Source organism: Podarcis bocagei, assembly GCF_964188305.1.
Source record: "Podarcis bocagei genome assembly, chromosome: 7".
Taxonomy (NCBI): Eukaryota; Metazoa; Chordata; class Lepidosauria; order Squamata; family Lacertidae; genus Podarcis; species Podarcis bocagei.
In genome coordinates this window covers 11,360,794-11,382,749 of record NC_138132.1, presented here as the reverse complement: position 1 = coordinate 11,382,749, position 21,956 = coordinate 11,360,794, and the positions used below count along the sequence as shown (strand labels likewise).

The 21,956-nt window shown below is 47.9% G+C and overlaps 1 protein-coding gene across 1 annotated transcript in view; it reads left to right on the top strand.

Annotated features, from left to right (window-relative positions):
* Positions 1 to 960: 960 nt before the first annotated feature.
* TMEM145 (transmembrane protein 145) overlaps positions 961 to 21,956 on the top strand; it is a 38,311-nt gene continuing 17,315 nt past the window's right edge. The window contains exons 1-3 of the mRNA XM_081200416.1: positions 961 to 1,501; positions 14,258 to 14,332; positions 14,803 to 14,880. Of these exons, the coding sequence (XP_081056542.1) occupies positions 1,367 to 1,501; positions 14,258 to 14,332; positions 14,803 to 14,880 (288 nt within the window). The 5' untranslated portion in view covers positions 961 to 1,366. The remainder of the gene's footprint in view (positions 1,502 to 14,257; positions 14,333 to 14,802; positions 14,881 to 21,956) is intronic.

Here is a 21,956-nt window from a genome sequence, read left to right as displayed (position 1 = left end):
GGGTCATCTAGTCCAACCCGCTGCAATGCAATAATCTCAGTTAGAGCCTCCACGACAGATGACCGTGGATGTTCCCCAGAAGGAATTGCAGCCCACAGTCTGGGAAAAAAATCTGCAGCCTTTCTCTAATCTAGGGTGTGACAGAATACAGTGGTACCTCAGGTGACAGACACTTCAGGTTACAGACGCTTCAGGTTACAGACTCCACTAACCCAGAAATAGTACCTCGGGTTAAGAACTTTGCTTCAGGATGAGAACAGAAATCGCGCAGCAGCAGCAGCAGCAGGCCCCATTAGCTAAAGTGATGCTTCAGGTTAAGAACAGTTTCAGGTTAAGAACGGACCTCCAGAACGAATTACATTCTTAACCCGAGGTACCACTGTATTTATTTCTACCTTGGCCTGTGGCCATCAGTGATGGAAATCATTCTGCTACAATGCCTCCTGTGAAATCAAAGGCTACTCCACTCAAGGGCCTTTTGCAGGAATGTGTGTAGGGGGGGTCATTTTAAAATATTTTCTGAGCCCCTCCAGCACCTCTCTCTCTCTCTCTCTCTCTCTCTCTCTCTCTCTCTCTCTCTCTCTCTCTTCAACGAAAGGGTGCAGGTAGAAAACACATATAAACAAACAAAACTTCGATATGCTTGGCATAGGAGCCAACTCCTAGGGCCCGAGGTCCCTTTGACACCCGCCCCTAAAATATATGACGGAGCCGGTCTCCATGCGAATTGATGGGATATCGCCATTCAAATGGTGTGTGCGTGCCACAGATTGTGATTGATTATGCGGGGCAGGGCTTACCTGGGTCCCCCGTCCCCCCAATATTTTATATCGGCATCTCCGGTGCTTGGAACGTTACAAAACAAGGTAGTCTGGGAACTGACAGGTCCCTGCCCCGAGTAGCATACATACGCAGTCTTAAAAACTGAGAACCTACTGGGGAAACGCGAGGACGCGAAGGACGCCTCCAAGCCGGTTTCTGCGAGCTTTTCACCCCAACAGATCCGTGACGGCACCGCCCAGTCTGCTCGAGCCCTGTGATATTTCTCTCCGTGCAGACGAAATTGGTCGCAGGAAGTCGTGCGTCTTCATAACACCAACACACACACAATCCGCGCCCAAAAATAAATAGCGGTGTGGTTTTTGTGAAATTTTTTTTTTAATCCATTCTCTGCACAGCGCCTCCATCTCTTGCAAGGAGGAGACACAGCCCCGATGCACAGGATTTGGGAGTGCAGGAAGAAGAAGGAGGTTGCTGCTGCGTTGTGGGGTGTGCATTTTTTTGGAGAGGTTGGGGGGAGGCGTTGAGCTCGTGTCTCTTTAAGCGGGAGCGCGCAGGGAGCCGAGCCCGGCTGCTGGAGCCGGCCATGGGGTTGAGGATGGAGCTGCCCGGGGCTGCGAGGCTCCTCGCCGTCTCCTTCCACCTCCTCCTGCTGCTCCTGCTCCAGGCGCCACAGACCTGCTGGGGCAAGTACGTGAAAGGGAACATCAGCACCAAGGAGGTGAGTGCGCATCTGGGGAGATTTGGGGTAGGGGTGGGGGCGGGAAGAAGGAGGTGCTCTGCCTTCTATCGGCGCTTGCAGAACCGAGCCGGGCCGCCCCACTCGGGGGCCCACGCGGCGCAGGCCTCCCGGGGCTCCCTTGCGCCCATCCCCGCTTCCTTCCTCCCCAAAGCCCCTGCGCGCTCGCTGCGGTAGCGCTGGCGGGGCATTGCTGCGCGCTCTCAAATGTGACCTCTCTCCCCCACCCCCCTTCTGCCAGCACTGGAGCCTTCTACCTTCAAAAAAAAGACCCCCCCCCATTCATTTAGGAAATTTGCAATGGCCTTTTTCCCCCTGGGGGAGCCCAAGAGGGATCAGATAATGCCCCCCCTCCAACCCCCCACCCCCAGAAGATTTATTTGGATTCTCCCCCATGATGGGCTTTGGACAGGGCGAGATGGTTGCTAAGGCAGCTCTCCCTCTTCTGCCTTGACGCCTTGGAGAAGCCGCTGGATAGGGAGGTTATTCCAGGATGTAGCTGGAATTTGGGATGGTGGGTTATTGGGGGGGGGGCGTTCCAGATGCCTTCCTTCACACCCCCCCATGACAAACCGGGGCTTTGTTCTCTACCAAGAAAGGCCAGCCTGCTTGCTTTTTTTTTAAGTGTTTGGATCCATTTCACGGTGCTGTAACTTTTGCACCCTGGAGCTTCCTCCGCCAGGCCTGTCTCATAGGGTGCAGGCTCAAGGCCATGCAATAGGTCACTTGTCCTTTAGCACAGGGTCAGCAGCCGTGGCTGTTTGGAGTGGAGCAGATAGAAGCGAGGTGGGTGGCTGTTTCTATCGCCCGTTCAATGCATACATAGATGCGGAATAAAAAAACCAGGAGCAGGCCTGGTGTGTCAATAATTAGGGGAGCTAGTTATTCTGGAAGAACTAATCTGATATCAATGGGGAGGGTCTTGGCTCAGTGGCAGATCAATTGCTTTGCATGTAGGAGGTTCAGTCCACGACATTTCCATCTAGGGATGGGAACAGCCACTGTCTGAAGCCCTACAGAGCTGCTGCCAGATCAGTAGCCTTCAACCTTTTCAGACCCAAAACCCACTTTTAACCGAAATGTGCTTTTGGGGTCCCACTGCTTACTCTTTTTCCAGACATTTGGTGGGGGTGGGGTTAGGGGAGGGGTAGTACCCCTGGTAGGGACACGGGTGGCGCTGTGGGTTAAACCACAGAGCCTAGGACTTGCTTATCAGAAGGTTAGCAGTTCGAATCCCCGCCACGGGGTGAGCTCCCGTTGCTCGGTCCCTGCTCCTGCCAACCTAGCAGTTCGAAAGCACGTCAAAGTGCAAGTAGATAAATAGGTACCGCTCTAGTGGGAAGGTAAACGGCGTTTTCGTGCGCTGCTCTGGTTCACCAGAAACGGCTTCGTCATGCTGGCCACATGACCCAGAAGCTGTACGCTGGCTCCCTCGGCCAGTAAAGCGAGATGAGCGCCGCAACCCCAGAGTTGGCCACAACTGGACCTAATGGTCAGGGGTCCCTTTACCTTTACCTTTAGTACCCCTGGTAGGGGACACGTCATGCTCCTTCTGGGGTACTTTTTCCACCTTTGGTCCTCTCCCTGCAATGGACTCTCACCTGTGGCTCCTGGAAGCTGTCAGCATGTGACAGTGGCTACACCCCAGGAACGGCTTCGACTGGCTGGCTAAACCAGGTGAGGGTAGCTGATGGGTCTCAAACCCTCAGTGAGTTAGGGACTTGCCCTGCAGGAGAAGACAGGTTCTGTTGGATTGAGTGGAGGAAGCCAAAACAGGTCCAGCGGTCAAGAAAGCAGTTGCTTCATATGCTATAGAGGGAAGTGAGGGGCAAATGGAGAAGGAAAACTCAGATCTTAAACCTCTGTTGGCTTGTGGGATATCTTCGGGAGAAGAAAAAGCTAAGGAGTAAACCCTACTCATACATTTGTATGGTGGTAGTGCTCCTGTTGCAATTCACCTTGGATCAGGCCATGACCCATGAATGTGTCCCAAACCACCAGTTGAAGACCAGTGAGCTAGATGGACCAGTGCTCTGGCTCACTATAGAGTGGCTTCCTAAGCTTTTGCTGTTTTGCCTCTTTGCTGTGTGGGAGAGCATGACTATGGGTCCTTCCAGGCTGTCACTGTTTTGGGGTGGGATTCACATCTCATACCAACAAATTCACACCACAAAATTGTAGTTGATAGGGAGGTCTTGTGCAACAAAAACCTCATTTCCCAACAGATCTGTTGTTGTGTTTTTTTTGGTTTTGCAGTAAGGAAAGTGAAAGGAGAATGCCCTGGAAAGTGTGGGATAACACTTGCTTTGATGCAACATCGTCTAACCTTCCAGCAAACACATCACAATGAATACTCATGGAATAGCCAAAATCCTCTTAATCTCCTTGCAAACAAATCAGGCTAAATGTGAAATAAGCAGGTTGTCTGTAAGTGCCTTATGCCACTGAAACAACTTTTAGAGGGGTAGCTGTGAAGTCATCTAGACTTCCCTTCGCATTGCTCTTTCTAGGCACAGGTCTGGACTTTAAAGCTCTCTGCTCGAGTGTCCCTCTATTTGATTTTTTGTCGCTGAAGTATGCTACAGGATCCTGCCCTTGCTGGAAACCCTCAGAGATGAGGCAGATTGCTCGCCTCTTCTGCCCTTTGGCGGGTGACTGTGCCCTTGGGGTGGCGACGAGATCGCACTGGCCTATCTATTTTAAATGTATTCTGAATGTTCTTATGCGATGCCAATAAAGGTTACTTGACTTTCTGCAGGAAACCCCGTGGTTTACCACTGAATCGGAGCAAACGGAAACCCACAGAAAACCCAGTTGCCATTTGCTCTGATTTGGCGGTAAAACACCCTGAGGAAAGCGCTGCGACAAAAAATTAAAATAGACTTTCAGACATGGAGCTTTAAAGCTCGGACCTGTGACACCAAAGGAAGTCTGGAGAATGAGCCCTTGGTCTCTTGCACACACAAAAAACCCAACAAAGAGTCTCACGTCACCTTAAAAGACTAGCATACTAACATGATCCAGAGTCTGCAATATCGGACGCAGAAAGCGTTATCTTAAGTTGGCGGGTTTGTGTGTATAATATACTTTCCATGTAGATGAACACACACAGGAAGAAGGGAAATGGGACTGAATCATCTTCTGTGACAGTATTGTATAAAACCAAGATCTCACCCTAACACGTCACTGTGGCTCTGTGGTAGAGCATGCAGGAGGTCTCTGTTTCATCCCTGGCATCTCCAGGTATGGCTGGTAGGGTCCCATTCCAAATCCTGGAGAGCCGCTGCCAGTCAGTGTAGACAGTACTAAGCCAGATGGACTATTTGGTCTGATTCAGTATAAGGCAGTTCCCTAGGGTTGCCGTCCATCCTGATTTCCCAGGACATGTCCTGCAATCCGCCTCTGAAAATGGTGTCCAGGATTACTTTTCGGGAATCGGGCAAATGTTCTGGAAAACCAGCAACAGGTTAAATCGTGCCGAAAATGCCTTAAGAAGCTCCAAAACGTAAAAAAAAAAATATTGTAGTTTTTACTGCAACTTTTGGGTTTTTCTGTAAAAAGCTCAACAATTTGGGGAGTTTCCTTTAAAAAAAAAAAACAACTTTCAGGGTGTCCTGGTTTTTACTTTTTGAAATATGGCAACCCTACAGTTCCCTATGTTATAAACCACAATAAATATTCTTTCTATGTATTTACAGTCAGCAATGCAGCATAACTGCTGTTGTAAACGATCGCTTTACTTGCTCTATAGCTATTTACAGCGTTGCCACAGACTATATATACTTTTTGCGCTTCGTTGACATTTGGCCTCATTTCCCTCCCTCTGCCCTTCCAATCTCTCTATATACTGCATGCTAGCTCAATAAAACTTACTACGCAATAAATTTGTCTGCATTGGAGGTACCACCACATATTTTTTCTTAGGCCATAGAAAGGGTAGGTGGGTGTACTAGGGGCCGTTAGCACTGGGATAGCGGTATCTCCTTTGTGACTGGAGGGTCTGGGAGCAGGGAATGAGCCAGTGATTTAGGCTGCAATCGCCAAATACCCTGGGTTATTTGATCCAAAGCACATATTTGAGTTTTTAATGTCAACTAATTGACCCACTTTAGCCCATCTGCTAATAAATTGGGTAAAGGACAGTTAAATCCTGTAATTGGATATTTTGCAGTAGAATGAAGATTCTAATCCATTTTACATGTGATGGTCACACTGTACATTTAAAGCATATTTAAAGTGCATGGTGCCGTCCCCACAAAGAATTCCGGGAACTGTAGTTTGCCCCTCACAGAGCCACCCTTTGTTGTTGTTGTTTAGTCATGTCTGACTATTTGTGACCCCCTGGACCAGAGCACGCCAGGCACTCCTGTCTTCCACTGCCTCCTGCAGTTTGGTCAAGCTCATGTTGGTAGCTTTGAGAACACTGTCCAACCATCTTGTCCTCTGCCGTCCCCTTCTCCTTGTGCCCTCCATCTTTCCCAATATCAGGGTCCTTTCCAGGGAGTCCTCTCTTCTCATGAGGTGGCCAAAGTATTGGAGCCTCAGCTTCAGGATCTGTCCTTCCAGTGAGCACTCAGGGCTGATTTCCTTCAGAATGGATAGCAAACTGCAATTCTTTGGATGAAGGCCTTGTGCTTTAAATGTATGCGAAAGCGCAGAATGAGGGACAGTATTTATTCCAGGTTAATTCATCTGATGTTAAAGCACAGAAATATAAGGGCATAAGAGTTGTGTTGCATCAGACTAAGGGCCTAACACCTCTTTCCACAGGTGTGACTTGAACACAATAACCCTGCCCAGTTGTTGTTTTCTGATACTAGAGATAACATATGGCCATTGTGACTCGTAGTAGCCAATGATGGCAGGAATTTTCTATTTTTGTGTGTTTGGCCACCAGAATAACCAGCACCTCTTTTTTTATATATACAACCACTATTAACACATTACAACAATCGCTTTGTGCGGAGCCACCCCCAAAGAATCCTGGGTACTGTAGTTTGAAAATGTGCTGGGAGTTGTAGCTCTGTGAGGAGAGAAACTACGCTTCCCAAGGTTCTTTGGGGGGACAACTTGGGTTTTAAATGTGTGCTGAATATGCTTTAAATCAGGTATAGGCAAACTCAGCCCTCCTGATGTTTTGGGACTACAACTCCCATCAAATCTAGGTAACAGGACCAGTGGTCAGGGATGACGGGAATTGTAGTCTCAAAACATCTGGAGGGCCGAGTTTGCCTATGCCTGATTTAAATCTATGGGGCAGATGTGTCTTCCGTAAATGAAATATGCTTTAAAAACGAGGATTAGCTCAGTCGGCAGAGAGTAAGACTCTTACAGTGTGATTCTATGAATCTGTCCTCTTCCCTAGCCCACACCTAACAGACCACTCTGAAGTTGCATGTACAAGAGGTTGATTAGGTAAAGGCAAAGGGACCCCTGACCATTAGGTCCAGTTGTGACCGACTCTGGGGTTGCAGCGCTCAATCTCGCTTTATTGGCCAAGGGAGCCGGCGTACAGCTTCTGAGTCATGTGGCCAGCATGACTAAGCCGCTTCTGGCGAACCAGAGCAGCACACGGAAACGCCGTTTACCTTCCCACTGGAGCGGTACCTGTTTATCTACTTGCACTTTGACGTGCTTTCGAACTGCTAGGTTGGCAGGAGCAGGGACCGAGCAACAGGAGCTCACCCTGTTGTAGGGATTTGAACCACCGACCTTCTGATCGGCAAGCCCTAGGCTCTGTGGTTTAACCCACAGCGCCACCCGTGTCCCAAGAGGCTGGTTAACCTAGGTTAAAAAATACCAGTCCCAAGGGGCACTAGTCACCACTGGTAACCACTACACCCCTGCAAGGGGGGGCTGCTGTCACCCCCCCAGAGTCTCCTTAACTGCCTGATGCGACTACTCAGAGTCGGCCAGCCAGTTCTCTACTTGCGTTTGGCATCCCTCTGGGTGTTTGGGAAGATTGGGTCCTGAGGCAGAGGGCAAGGGTATAACATGGGCCACGGGGACATCAGTTAAGATGGAGATGCAGTCACTAATGCCCTCCAAATCCTGGAGCTGGCATTGCAGAAGGGATCTGCCAGAGGCTGGGGCAGGGAGAAGGAAAACTGACCACTTGACCACACACAGAGGACAAAAGGGCTCTAGGTTTGCGGCGCAGAAATGGGAGCCCTGGAGAAGAGAGAGCTTCAGAAAAGGATTTGAAACATGGGAATTGTCCTGGGTATGGTGTTGGACGACATTTGCACCATACAGTGGTACCTCGGGTTAAGTACTTAATTCGTTCTGGAGGTCCGTTCTTAACCTGAAACTGTTCTTAACCTGAGGCACCACTTTAGCTAATGGGGCCTCCTGCTGCCGCCACGCCACCAGAGCACGATTTCTGTTCTCACCCTGAAGCAAAGTTCTTAACTCGAGGTAATATTTATGGGTTAGTGGAGTATGTAACCTGAAGCGTATGTAACCCGAGGTACCACTGTATATTTAAAGTGCTACAATGCCACGTCAAACAGTGATGGCTCCCCCCCCCCAAGACTTCTGGGAGCTACAGTTGTTAGGAGACACCCCTCTGGGAGCTACAATTCCCACTGTGGTTTAACAATCAATCCTCCTCCATCGGGAACTCTGGGAATTGTAGCTCTCTGAGGGGAGTAGTGGTCTCCGGATGACTCTCAGCGCCTTTAACAAACTACAGCTCCCAGAATTCTTTGGGGGGAAAGCCATGGCTGTTTAAAGTGGTACCGTAGTGCTTTAAGCGTATGGTGTGAATGCAGACCGTTGACCCATTTAGCTCGGTACCGCCTGCTGATAAACAGCAGCAGGTTTTCAGAAAGGGGGGCATTCCCTACCTGGAGAAGCCAGGATTCGAACCTGGAACCTTCTGCCTGAAAATCAGGTGCTTCAACTGAGCTTTGCCCCTTCTCACAACTTTAACACAGCGCCTGTTCATTGCTGCTTGTTTGTAGGATGCAGCCGCTGAGGCAGCAGGCCTCACCAAAAAACAGTATTTTTTGAGGCAATGCACCCCCAGGGGTTTATTTGGGGGGTGTTTCGAAGAGACCCGCGGCAGGCAGATAAAGCTCAGGAGGCTGCTTGAAATCCAGGGAGGGGTGTGTGCAATCTGACCCCCCCCCTCTTTTTTTTGATCCTTCCCCCTGCCTTTGCCCCAGTTCTCGGATTTTGCTTGTTTCCTCTGCCTTCTTCAGCCTCGGGTACGGTTTCCGTGGAAACCTTGAGCATGGGTTGTTGCCATGGGAACGCGAAGGGGATTTTAAGGGGAAGGAGGTAGGCCCGAGAGTCGAGAGTCGGACAGAGGAGAAAGAGGGAGGAGGAAAGAGGCTTGTTTCCTTAGATATCCATTTCCCCAGGGAGATTTTATATACCTCCACCTGATATTATATACATACATTTCTAGACCTGGCAGATATGGTCTAGCTTACATTCATCCTTCCCTGCCTGTTCTCAAAGTCCTTTGATCTGCCTCTCTTGCCTTCTCCCCTGACCCGAATTATTTCAGCCCTTCCTCTTGAGACTTTTGTCTGTCTCAGCTGTGTCTATCAGTGGCTGTTGTCTAGTGGCAGCGGGGATGGCATTGACCCAGGAAACTGCCGTGGTACGGTGACTTGACACCGTCTGTGGTGTCAGGTGCCTGAGAAACAACCGCACGGTATTTCGCTGCGCTGTTTCAGCCGTGTAGAGGGAAGGGGAAAGGAGGTGGATGCAATTCCTGGAAGAACGGGGGTTCCCGATGGTCGGACACAAACCCCTTCCGTATCGGCATTGAACTGGAATAAACGGGGTTATTCCTGCCACACTCAACGTCGTGCATTTAAAGCGCTATGATGACACTTTAAACAGCCGTGGCTCCCCCCCCCCCGCAAAGAATTACAGGACTTGTCATCTGTTAAAAGTGCCGAGCGACCCCCTTGTTCCTGTCACAGAGCTACAATTCCCAGAGTGGTTTAACAATCAAATCCCTCTGGGAACTGTAGCTCTGTGAGGGGAATAGGGGCCTCCGAACAACTCTAGCAAACTACGGCTCCCAGAATTCTTTGGGGGTAGAAGCCACGACTGTTCAGAGCAGTTTCATAGGGTGGCCTGAATGTGGCTTCTCTGGCATTTGCAATCAGCAAGGCAGATTAGAGTTTGTGCCAGAAGGAAACGGAGAGAACGCTGTCAAGGGGGATAGGATCTAACCTTTTTTAGTACCCTTTACTCCATTTGATTAGTGTGAACTGTCACGTAGCTGCCTTTTAGATGCTCTGGGCAATGGGAGCTTACGGTTTATGACCCAGGTATCTAATTTGCTGCGCCTCTTTGTTACTCCCTAAGGAAGGTCACTTCTGACTTTGAAGTTTTTGCCCTGAAGTCAATAAAGAGCTGGGCTCAAAAAGCAAAAAGTATCCATGGAAGCTGACAAACAGGACATCAGATCACCAATATCAGTCGGCCCTCAGGCATATCCTACCTGTCTGCCTTCCTACTTGCAAGTAGTCAGGCGCCCCCAATGTTGATCTCCCTGCCCTCCGCCCTATGAACACCAACGGGCACCAGCCACCACTGTGTAGTAGTAGTAATAGTAATAATAATAATAATAATAAATTTTATTTATACCCCGCCCTCCCCAGCTAGGGCCGGGCTCAGGGCAGCTAGGAACCAATAATAAAAACAAGTTGATTGGAATACAACTTAAAAAACAAGGTCAAATACAACATTAAAATGCAGCCTCATCACAGGAGGAGAAAGGAAAAAAGAAAGAGGGGAAGGGAATCAAATTGATTCCAAGCCAAAGACCAGGCGGAACAACTCTGTCTTACAGGCCCTGCGGAAAGAAATCAGATCCCGCAGGGCCCTGGTCTCATGAGGCAGAGCGTTCCACCAGGCCGGGGCCAGTGTTGAAAAGGCCCTGGCTCTGGTTGAGGCTAATCTAACTTCCTTATGGCCCGAGACCACTAGGGCGTTGCTATTTATGGACCTTAAGGTCCTCCGTGGGGCATACCGGGAGAGGCGGTCCTGTAGGTATGAGGGTCCTAGGCCACAGCTCATGTGCGAATAGGAGGCATGGGAATGGGGGCGAAAATGAATAATAAAATAATAGAACTGTATAGCTGGAAGGGATCCTGAGGGTCATCTCGTCCAGCCCCCTGTAATGCAGAAATCTTGCCCACGGCCATCCCTGGGTGGGCTCAAGCCGCCAACCTTCTGGTTAGCAGCCAGACGCACTGACCCATTACACCACTAAGCAGGGGCGTGAAAGTGTTTGCAGAATAGGAAGAGATGGTGGCTCCAAGGTATTTGCAGAAGGTGAAAAAGGTGATTTCATAGCTGGCATGTTTGGGAGGGGTGAGTTGTAGGAGGTTATCATTGGGGGGGTTGTGTGCAAGGGGAGGGGGTAATCATCATCATCATCATCATCATTTATTTGTACAACGCCCATACGTCTGGGTTTCCCCTGCCACTCTGGACAAATAAAAACAGAATACAGTGGTGTCCCGCCAGACGAATGCCTCACAAGACGGAAAACTTGCTAGATGAAAGAGTTTTCCGTTTTGGAGGTGCTTCGCAAAACAAATCTCCTATGGGCTTGCTTCGCAAGACGAAAATGTCTTGCGAGTTCCTGCGGGTTTTTTTCCCTCCCCCCCCTTTTTCTAAGCCGCTAAGCCGCTTATCAGCTGATCCGATAAGCTGATAAGCCGCTAAAAGCCGCTAAAAGCCGCTAATAGCACTAATCCGCTAATCCGTCAATGGGCTTGCTTTGCAAGACGAAAAAACCGCTAGACGAAGAGAATCACAGAACGGATTCTTTTCGTCTTGCGAGGCACCACTGTAAAACATCATACATTAAAAACTTCCCTAAACATGGTCTTGGCGGCCACTCCCAGTCACCAGTCTAGCTGCCGCATTCTAGATTAGTTGTACAGAAAGGAGGGGAAGGCATGGACGTGGTGGTGAAAGTGAGAACAAGGGTGCAAAGTGGGGCCGCAGAATAGAAAAGTGGCTTCAGGACTGGGATTGGGAAGGTGAAAAGAGCTTAGGAGTTGCACAAGGTGGAAGCTCTAGGGGGTTAATGGTGCAATGGTCAGGTTTGGGTGACTGGAGCACTTAGGGTAATAGCCCTGTTTGTGTTTGTGTGTGTATTCCCATCACTCTTCTCATTCTCTCTGGTGGTTAGGATTTTAAGCAGAGGTTGGACGGCCATCTGCCATGGATGCTTTAACTGAGATTCCTGCATTGCAGCGGCTTGGACATAGATGGCCCTTGGGTTCCTTCTGGCTGTACCATTCTAGGAATCTATAAGCAGAGTCTGTGTTTCATAACCTGTAAGAAAGGGCTGCAGGGAGGTCGACCATAGCTTCAATATTTAAATCGGGGTGGGGAACCTGCAGTCCTGAGTCTTATTTTGTGTGATCCAAAACATCAACTGGCTCTCTGGGCACTGTAGGGCCATTCTCCTCCTTCAGACCACCGCCTCTGAGAATCTCTTCTGCGTGAGCGAGAGAGAGAGAGAAATAGACAGAATAGACCCAAAGAACTATGCAGTCCTGCAAACTCCACCCTCTTTTGGCTCTGGTTCCCACCTACCACCAGATCCAGCCCCCTGTCTCCTCCTACTTGTGGTTACACCCGCTAATAGACGTTTTCTGTGTCAATGGCCCTCCGTCAGAAAATGTTCTCAAGTTTTGCGTAAAAACCTTTGAGTCGAGTGACTCACTTCCCGGGAAACCATGACAACGCTGTTAACAAATGTGGAGTGGCACATAATCTGCATTGAGAGTGCATCTTGAGACTCAAGTAGCCAACACTTTTGGATCCTGTTCCCAGATCTGGAAGAGGTCCAATTGTTGGAGAGGTCGGGCCTTTGAATATGCACTGTAAGGGAGCATATCTGCTTCATAGATGAAAAGGAAAGTTGGTTCTAGGAGTCTGTACACATCTCTGCCAAGTCCATACCTATATTCAAAACCTACAAAAATTCTGTGCTAAAACTGGTAAACAGGAGATCAACACCTGTAGGTTCCCCCAAAGAATCAAAGTATTATATTAGCTGAGGAAACCAAGCCTTATGAGGAATGGTTGAAGGAGTTGGGTAAAGAGGAGACTTTGAGGAGATATGATAGCCATCTTCAGAGTTCTAAAGGACTGTCATGGAAGACTCAGCAAGCTTGTTTTCTCCTGCTTTGGAGGGTAGGACCCAAACCGATGGCTTCAAGTTAAAAGAAAGAAGATTCTGACTAAACATCAGAAAGAACTTTCTGACGGTAAGAGCTGTTTGACAGTGGAACAGTCCCCCACTGGAGGTTGTGGACTCTCCTTCCTTGGAGGTTTTCAAGCAAAGGTTGGATGGCCATCTGTCATGGATGCTTTAGCTGAGATTTCTGCACATTGCAGGGGGTTGAACTAGATGATTCTTGGGGTGCCTTCAAACTCTACAATTCTATGATATGAGCCTATGATACTGAGACTTCTTTACAAGAAAACCTATGTCGACCCCACTTCTTCCACCCAGAACCTGCGGTCTGGGGTCACAGGATCCATTACTGTTTGTGCAGCAAGATTCTGGTTTCCTAAAATGGAGCCCAAATCGTGAAGTAGCCCCCTGCCCTTGACTAAAAAAAGATTCTGCTGCTTTCAGAACCAATTCCTGAAGCAGGCCACTTCACCAGGCCACAGGACAGGGCCCCTGTGGCCCCCTTCATTTAGGGGTCTACACACCTAGCAACAAGCCGTTGGTACAGACTGGCCTGCCCTCTCTAGTTGGTGCACTGCGCTCTATTAAATTAATGACTATGACGTTAACCGCCTAATAGATTTCATTTTATGGGGATTGTTTGGGATGTTATTTATCCTTCCTACAGCCAAGCCGTAAAAATTTTTATGGTAACTGGTTGGAGCCGTGTTTGGGCTGCTGACACTTGAATAATTTTCAGGCTGGGTGGGGCTTACTCTAATCTCTCCTGAAATATAATGTTCTAATCGTATTTGGATGCTTTCCACAGCGCGCTTCCATTGGGTTGGGTTTGCAAAGGGCTGGGAGAAGACCCTCATGCAAGAAGACCCTAAAGATTTCAAGAGGAACATGGAAGCTGCTATATACAATTTCAGACCATCATACTCACCAACTGTCCCAGAAAACCCAGACATCCCATTTCACCCTGTGAGAGTACAGTGGCCATTTTGGGCGCCTTGCTCTTGCATGATTTCTGGTTGAGATCTCACTCCGAAAAAAAGTGTGTCCCCCCCCCCCCGAATATGCAATCTTGTGCGGGTCATGTGACTTGTGCAGGATTTCAGACCCAGAAGGTGGTGTCCTGGGTTCGGATTTAGGAGTCTTCTAAAAACTGTTTTATTCTGGCAGGACTTTCAAATGTGAGATTCTTTGCCAAGCAGCTCTTACTGATGGGTTTAATAATAATAATAATAATAAAATTTATTTATACCCTGCCCTCCCCAACCAAGACTGGACTCAGGGCGACTAACACCAGGTAAAAAAAAAAAAGATTAAAATACAACTTAAAAACAAGATTAAGTACAACATTAAAATTCAGCCTCATTTCAGTAGGAACTCAAATCAAAAACTTTTTTTTTATGTGTTCATGGTGATATTGTATGTTTAGTCTGTATACCGCCTTGGGGTATATTATATATGAAAGTGAGGTTCATAAATATATTAAACAAAAAAACAAAATGGCGGAGCTGGTATGATAAGAAATAACACATACACATACTCCTTCTTCCCAGGACTGGGTCTTCTTGACTCGATTCTGCTTCCTTTCTGACTATGGGCGCCTGGACTTCAGGTTCCGCTACCCAGAGGTAATATTTTTATCTTTCAATCATATTCCTTTTTTTGGTTTTTTAGCCACCTCTTTTACCATCTCAAAAAATTTGGTGCCTGCATAAAACTTTTTTAAGGCAAGCCTCCCCAACTTCATATATATTGACATGCTCTAATCTTCTTTTTTGTTTGCTACTTAATTTTCCAAATTATTTTTAATGGCATTGAACTGCTTTTATTGACATATTTTGTCAAATAAACAAAATAAATAAAAAGCCTAACCTTTTTCATATATGGTGGGAAACAGCCCTCCAGGTGTGGATGGACTCCAACTCCCATCATCCCACAGCCAGCATGGGCTGTGCTCAGGGTGATGGGATGTGGAGTCTGGCCACATCTGGAGGACCACAGGTCCACCATCCCTGTCGTTGTACACAATCTATTTGTCGTGTTGGGCCTATGTTGCTGTTGCTATCCTTAAAGCCTGTACTTCTGCTTCCCTTTAAAGGCCAAATGCTGCGAGAATATCCTTCTTTATTTTGATGATCCTTCCCAGTGGCCCGCCGTCTACAAGAAGGGAAACAAGGTCAGTTTGGATGGGTCATTCAGCTGCAGTTAGACTTCTCTTCAAGAGGTGAATATGTCCCAGTGGGTTAGCTTCTTTTCTGCAGGTTATGCACAGTCGCCACCAAGGCAGAAGGAGAGAAATTCGATTTAGGCCTCTTTGGAAGCCAAATCCAAACTACAAGAAAGAAGATTCCACCTAAACATTAGGAAGAACTTCCTGACAGTAAGAGCTGTTCAACAGTGGAATTTGCTGCCAAGGAGTGTGGTGGAGTCTCCTTCTTTGGAGGTCTTTAAGCAGAGGCTTGACAACCATATGTCAGGAGTGCTCTGATGGTGTTTCCTGCTTGGCAGGGGGTTGGACTCGATGGCCCTTGTGGTCTCTTCCAACTCTATGATTCTATGATTCTTATCAAAGCCACGCTTTTCAAAGCTATATGTGAACCAAAAACACATCTGTCCTTGGAAATTTGCACTTACCAAAATTTTGCCTAGCAACGTTTACAAAGAATGCATCTATGAGGGGAAAGTTTGCATAAGGATGGATGTATTCGTGGAAAAAAACAAAACAAGAAGACATTGTATACAGGGAAATTGCTTGCAGAAACGTGTCCATTAGCTAAAACTGCATTTTAAAAAATGTGTTTATTAGGAGAAATCAGTAGTAAAATGCTGGTGAACCAATGTCCTTAGTGATGTGGAACTCCTACTTCCATCACCCCAGCCAGCATAGTCAGTTTTTGGGGGTGATGGGAGTTGTAGTACCGCAATAGACTAGGACTTGTTTTACACCTGTTACACTGTCATAGCTTCTCCGAGAGGATCGGGGGAACTGTTCTTTGGTTACTGGACTGAGAATTGTCTGCTAGAGTTCCCCTGTTGCTTCCCCTCACAGAGCAGCAGTCCCAGGTGTCATGAGTCTTGTGGAGATGTTGTGGGGAGGGTTTTTGGAGGATGAGGAGGAATGGAAGGAGCTTTTGAGAACTGGAAGGTCCTAGGGGGGTTAGGAGATGAGAACTTGGGACCCCAAGTAGAGTCTGACCTGGGTGAGGGTCCCAGTGAATTCCACTCATTCTTCTCTGACCGATAATGAACTTAGGGGGTGGAAGGGCACTGTGATGGCTATTAAACCCAGTTTAAGTTCATTGTGCATAAATCTTCCTATTTGGATCTCAGCTCACGTGCGATATTGCTTCAAACCTATCCACATTAGTTGAGAGGAAGTCCCGTTTAAGTCAGTAAGACTTGCTTGCTTCTGAATAAGAATTGGATTGTGTGTTGGCTTAGGGAAGTTGCTATTTCTCAGCATGGCACCTCCCTGCCCCCCCCCATCCGCCTCTGCAGTATTGTGGCCTAAAGTGCCCCTGACATTAGGAAAAAATTGCAAAAGTATATAATGGCCATATAGGGACGCGGGTGGCGCTGTGGGTAAAACCTCAGTGCCTAGGACTTGCTGATCGTGTGGTCGGCGGTTCGAATCCCCATGGCGGGGTGAGCTCCCATCTTTCGATCCCAGCGCCTGCCAACCTAGCAGTTCGAAAGCACGTCAAAGTGCAAGTAGAAAAATAGGTACCGCTTTATAGCGGGAAGGTAGACGGCGTTTCCGTGTGCGGCGCTGGTGCCGGCTCGCCAGAGCAGCTTCGTCACGCTGGCCACGTGACCCGGAAGTGTCTTCGGACAGCGCTGGCTCCCGGCCTCTTAAGTGAGATGAGCGCACAACCCTAGAGTTGGACACGACTGGCCCGTACGGGCAGGGGTACCTTTACCTTTATAATGGCCATATATCGAGCCTTACCCCCTGTCCCAGAAGAAGAACATGATTATGCCAGATTAGTTCGTGAGACTCCCCCTGAGGAGATTCCCCTGGAAGAGACCGTTGTCTATACTGGAGTTCAACATGAGGGTCAAGCTGAAGAAACAATTGTTTGAATTGTTTCTAAGCTTGAAAGGGGGGAATGTGGCAAGGCCACCTGAGAAAGGTATACGGGTACACCATTATGCCTTATGAGTTCTTTTAATAGTGCCTAATTACTAAGGCTAGGTAAAGGTAAAGGGACCCCTGACCATTAGGTCCAATTGTGGCCGACTCTGGGGTTGCGGCGCTCATCTTGCTTTATTGGCTGAGGGAGCCGGCGTACAGCTTCCAGGTCATGTGGCCAGCATGACTAAGCCGCTTCTGGTGAACCAGAGCAGCACACGGAAATACCGTTTACCTTCTCGCTGGAGTGGTACCTATTTATCTACTTGCACTTTGACGTGCTTTCAAACTGCTAGGTTGGCAGGAGCAGGGACAGAGCAATGGGAGCTCACCCTGACGCGGGGATTCGAACTGCCGACCTTCTGATCGGCAAGTCCTAGGCTCTGTAGTTTAACCCACAGCGCCACCCGCGTCCCGAATTACTAAGGCTAAAAGTGCCTAAATTCTAAAAATCAAATACTGTCTCTCTCTCTCTCTTCCTTGCTGCTATGTTTGCAGACAACAGAAATAGCTGCGCTCGCAATCTGTAAGGAACATATTTCTCCTGCTCATAGTCACCCTAACCTGATGAAGCAGGTTGTCTGAGGTTAGGTATTTTCCACACTGTGCAGATGGCCAATAGTATAGGGATAAGAATGATGACCTACTTTGCAGGGTTGTTGTACAGATTACCCAGGTAATTTATGTAAAGCGATTTGAGCTCTCGGAAAGCTCTGCATGAAAAAAGTGCAAAGTATTATGGTACGCAGGTTGGTGGAATGACAGAATAATCCTCTATTTTCTATAGCCAGCAGTTTCTTCTGTTCAGCAGTCCCTTAGTAACAGAAGCTGCTCTTCAATCGGAACAGGTCAAGAATTTTGAGGTTTCTCTTCCAAGGCGGTTTATGTCAGAATCGGATGGGGGTGAGCACTTGCAATTTCTTCAGCGCAGAGGGAAGCTGGAGAGGGGGAACCATTATTAGGTGCTACGAAGCTGCAGCACATTTGCATATTTCAGCTGTACATAATTGACATAATTTCCATGATGACAGTGGGTGTCAGGGAGCAGCTGGGTGCCTTTCTTGTGCGATGTAATTTGCTCGCTTTCTGGTGTGAGATTAGATGTGGCAGTTTCCGGAGATATGAGCATCGGCTATCAGCGGAGGCTCGTTAAGGCTTAGTGATGAGAAGTGTTTGCTCACAAAACCTTCCTGCTGCCAGAGGAGCCGCGCTAAGGCCTGGTTCTCCATGTGTGCAAGGAAAGACACTGGGAGGAGGTGGGGTTGGGTGGTTGCTAGAGGAGACAACGGATTGCTCCCCAATCCTCTTCTGTCATCCTCTTCTTCTTCTTTGGCAATTCCTCGTAGCCGAGTAAGATTGTCTTCCATAAACACTGTTTTAACAATGAGTCCGTAAGTGATTGTACAGGCCAATTCTGGATCCACACATCCTTCCACAGTGGGGACATTGGTTTCTGGGCGGGAGTTGATCATGGTGTGGACTTGTCAAGCAAGCCTTCCTCTTAGCACGTTTCTCCCTCGCGTCCTGAGTTTGAGTGTCTTCAAAGCCCACGACACCTTTGGTCAAGGCTGTTCTCCAACAGGAGCGCTCGCAGGCAGTGGCGTAGCGTGGGGGGTGCAGGGGGGGCCGGCCGCACCGGGCACAACATCTGGGGGTTAGGGTTAGGGGGCGCAAATCCATGGGTTAGGGGGCGCAAATCCATGGGTTAGGGGGCGCAAATCCACGGGTTAGGGGGCGCAAATCCACGGGTTAGGGGGTGCAAATTACTTGCCTTGCCCTGGGTGCTGACAACCCACGCTACGCCACTGTTCGCAGGCCAGTGTTTCCCAGTTGTCGGTGTTTATACTACTTTTTTAAAAGATTTGCCTTGAGACACTCTTTAAACCTCTTTTGTTGACCACCAGCATTATGCTTTCCATTTTTAAGTTTGGAATAGAGTAGTTGCTTAATTGTGTGCTCCTATCCCATTCTCTGAGCGATGACGGCCGACAGGGATTCCTGTGCTGACCCAGGTTTCCTTTCCTTAGAAGGTTAGTGGAGATGCTGCTGTCTTTAGGACATGAGGTTTTATTTACACAGATGGGCACAGGACGGAGGGGCTCACGGCATCAACACTCCCCCAGATCTTGCTTCTTCATTAGATTTCCAGAGAAGCCCCAAAGTCCAGCTGAGGCTCGGCACAGATTCCAGCCTCCAACTTTCAGCTCACAAACACAACATATGGCCCTGTCTTGGCCTACTGTTTCTGAAATATACTTGGAGTCGAGAGTGGATTTAATGCTCTTTATTCAGCTCATATAGTGAGGAGGAATGGAAGTTCCCCCGAAATGTCTGCTTTTATACATTATTTACACAATGGGCCCCACGCGATTGGCTAATTCCGGGATTCACCTGTAGGCCAATCAGGTTGCGGATTCATTTCCACCTGGAGTTGGATTGGGTGGCTCCTGCAGACCAATCAGACTGCTGCATTCTGGATCCTATTGTTCTAGGACCAATCAGAATGCTGCAATTAGGCTCCTATTCAACTCAGTACATAACAGTTTCTCTTCTTACCTGTCAGGTGAGGGAGATGGGAGAAGGCCTGTCCATTTGTTTCTATGGCAATAGAGGTCACCCATTGAAGATGCAGCTTTCTCTTTTGAGATGCAGGTGCTGAGCAGCTAAGGTCATTTACCTTGATGAAGGGAATAGTTTCTCTGTTCATCCGGGTTCCATCTTAGGCTTCCCAGCCTCACAGATTTGGGAGGGGCCCCGGGTTTCATCCAGACTGACATTTCCCCAGCTCCTATCTCAAGGCCAGGAGCATAGTGTGTGATTTGGCTGGAGAAGGGGAAGTATAGGATCGAAGAAGGATTATTTGTATTTCTACCCCACCTTTTTCTCCAAGGAGCTTAACGTAGTGTACATGGTTCTCCCCCCTCCTCACTGAATCGTCACCATCATTATTTTATATGTATGCCGCCTTTCCACGGTTAAAACAATGCTCAAGGTGGCTTACAATATGAAAAGATTTGCATAATTACAAATATAGCAAAGCAGTCATAAAAATAAATAAAACACATTAAAAACTACGTAACCAAATTGAACAATTTCCACATAAAAATAAAGATACAAAAAGTTAGTACCAGTAAAACAACAGCAAAAACTGTTGGGAATCAAGCCTTTATCAGGAGAAACTGGCCACTCTCCAGGCACCCGGCTTGATCTCCGGTTGACCTCCCTGTCTGCATTCCCCGGCAGGACACAGGCAGAGGTCGCGATAGGCGATCCTTCTCAGCGTGAGAAGAACACACCACTCTTTCCTGCCCCCCCCCCCCGGGCAGGGGAAAGAGATAGACAGAAACGTATTTACATGCCTTTATTTCTGTCTTTGCAGCGTTACAGAAAACACGTCTGCTCTCTTCAAACTCCAGCAGCCAAGAGACAAACTCCTCCTGTACTTCCTGTACAGCTCATATTACACTCTGAGCTAATTCCGGTGCTTCGCACTGTGAATAGACTGTCCCTCTGTTTCCCACGAAACAGTCCCAACATTCCCATTATGTTTTGCTTTCAAGCTAGCAGCTCACGGCCGCATTGCTTCTATATCGTATCCAATGAAACTTCTCCCAAAATACCTTGCTGAATCCCCACACAGCAACCCTGTGAGGTAGGTTAGGCTGAGAGAAGACAGTGACTGGCCCAAGGTCACCCAACCAGCTTCATGGCTGAGTGGGGATTTGAACCCTTCTCTCCCAGGTCCCTAGTCCAACACTCTAACCATTACACCACACTGGCTGGCTTATCTAGTTATTCCCAGACTTCCTGCTGAGACAGACTAGAGTGGCATAAGAGAACCAGCAGTGCGGGGACGTAGAACCTGTGCTGGACTCCCCAGTTCCCATCAGTCTGTGACCACTGGCTATGCTGGCTGAGACTGAAGGGAACTGGAGTCCAGCAGCATCTGAAAGCCCACAGGTTCCCTACCGCTGGTTTAGAGTGCGAAAGACGCCCCACCTTGAAGGAGCCTACCATGTGTGTTTCTGCATGCATCACTGTTCTGGGACAACTCCCAGCCTGGGCAGGGTCCAGGCCCAGAACAGCATCTCACGAGAGATGTGACAGGCAGTCTCCTCTGAGAACAGGGAATTGTGCTGAATCGGGAGTTTGGGAATGCTCCATGAAACCTCATGTGAAAGCGAGCGAAAGCAGCTGGCAGATCCTGCTGTGGGTTGGCGCTGTGGTCTCCTGGCAGTGTTTGGCTGTTTTATTTACTTGTGACAGAGGACAAGAGGAAGCCTTGGTTTTGTACACAGATGCCAAGAGGGGTGACATACAGGTTGGAACATCTTCAGAGGGTGAATGATTCATAGGTAGCAAGAGTGGCTCTGGACATCGTCTCCAGGTCTGAGAAGAGCCAAATGTGCCTCCACGTTTATTTCAGGGAGAAGGAAATACCAGCCAGAATCGTAGTGGCAAAAAATGGGAAAACTGATAAAATACCAGAATTATTAGAATGGAGAACCAAATTTCTTGAATTCGCGGAGATGGCAAAATTAACAGCATCAATTAGAGGCTACTGTAATAAAAAAATTAATAAAGAGTGGGAATGCGTTAAGGAATACATGAAAAAAGTCGGTGCTGGAGCTTAAAAATTAATATGCAAAAGTTTAAAAGGCGCAAGGAGATAGGATAATAATATATTAAGGATGGAATAACAAAGAAAGTGAATAACACAACAATAACAAAAATAATAGTAAAAATTAAAAAAAAAAATTCCTTCCAGTAGCACCTTAAAGACCAACTAAGTTAGTTCTTGGTATGAGCTTTCGTGTGCATGCACACTTCTTCAGATACACATCTGAAGAAGTGTGCATGCACACGAAAGCTCATACCAAGAACTAACTTAGTTGGTCTTTAAGGTGCTACTGGAAGGAATTTTTTTTATTTTTTTTTGACTATGGCAGACCAACACGGCTACCTATCTACTACTAAAAATAATAGTAGGTAAAGAAGATTGCACACAGGTGGAGGGAAGTACTGGGCTGTGGGGGAGGGAGGTGAAGGGATTAATTGAAACTGTTAAAGATTGGAATAGGATTTAAGAGATTTAAATTTTCATAAAGATTCTATAAGGA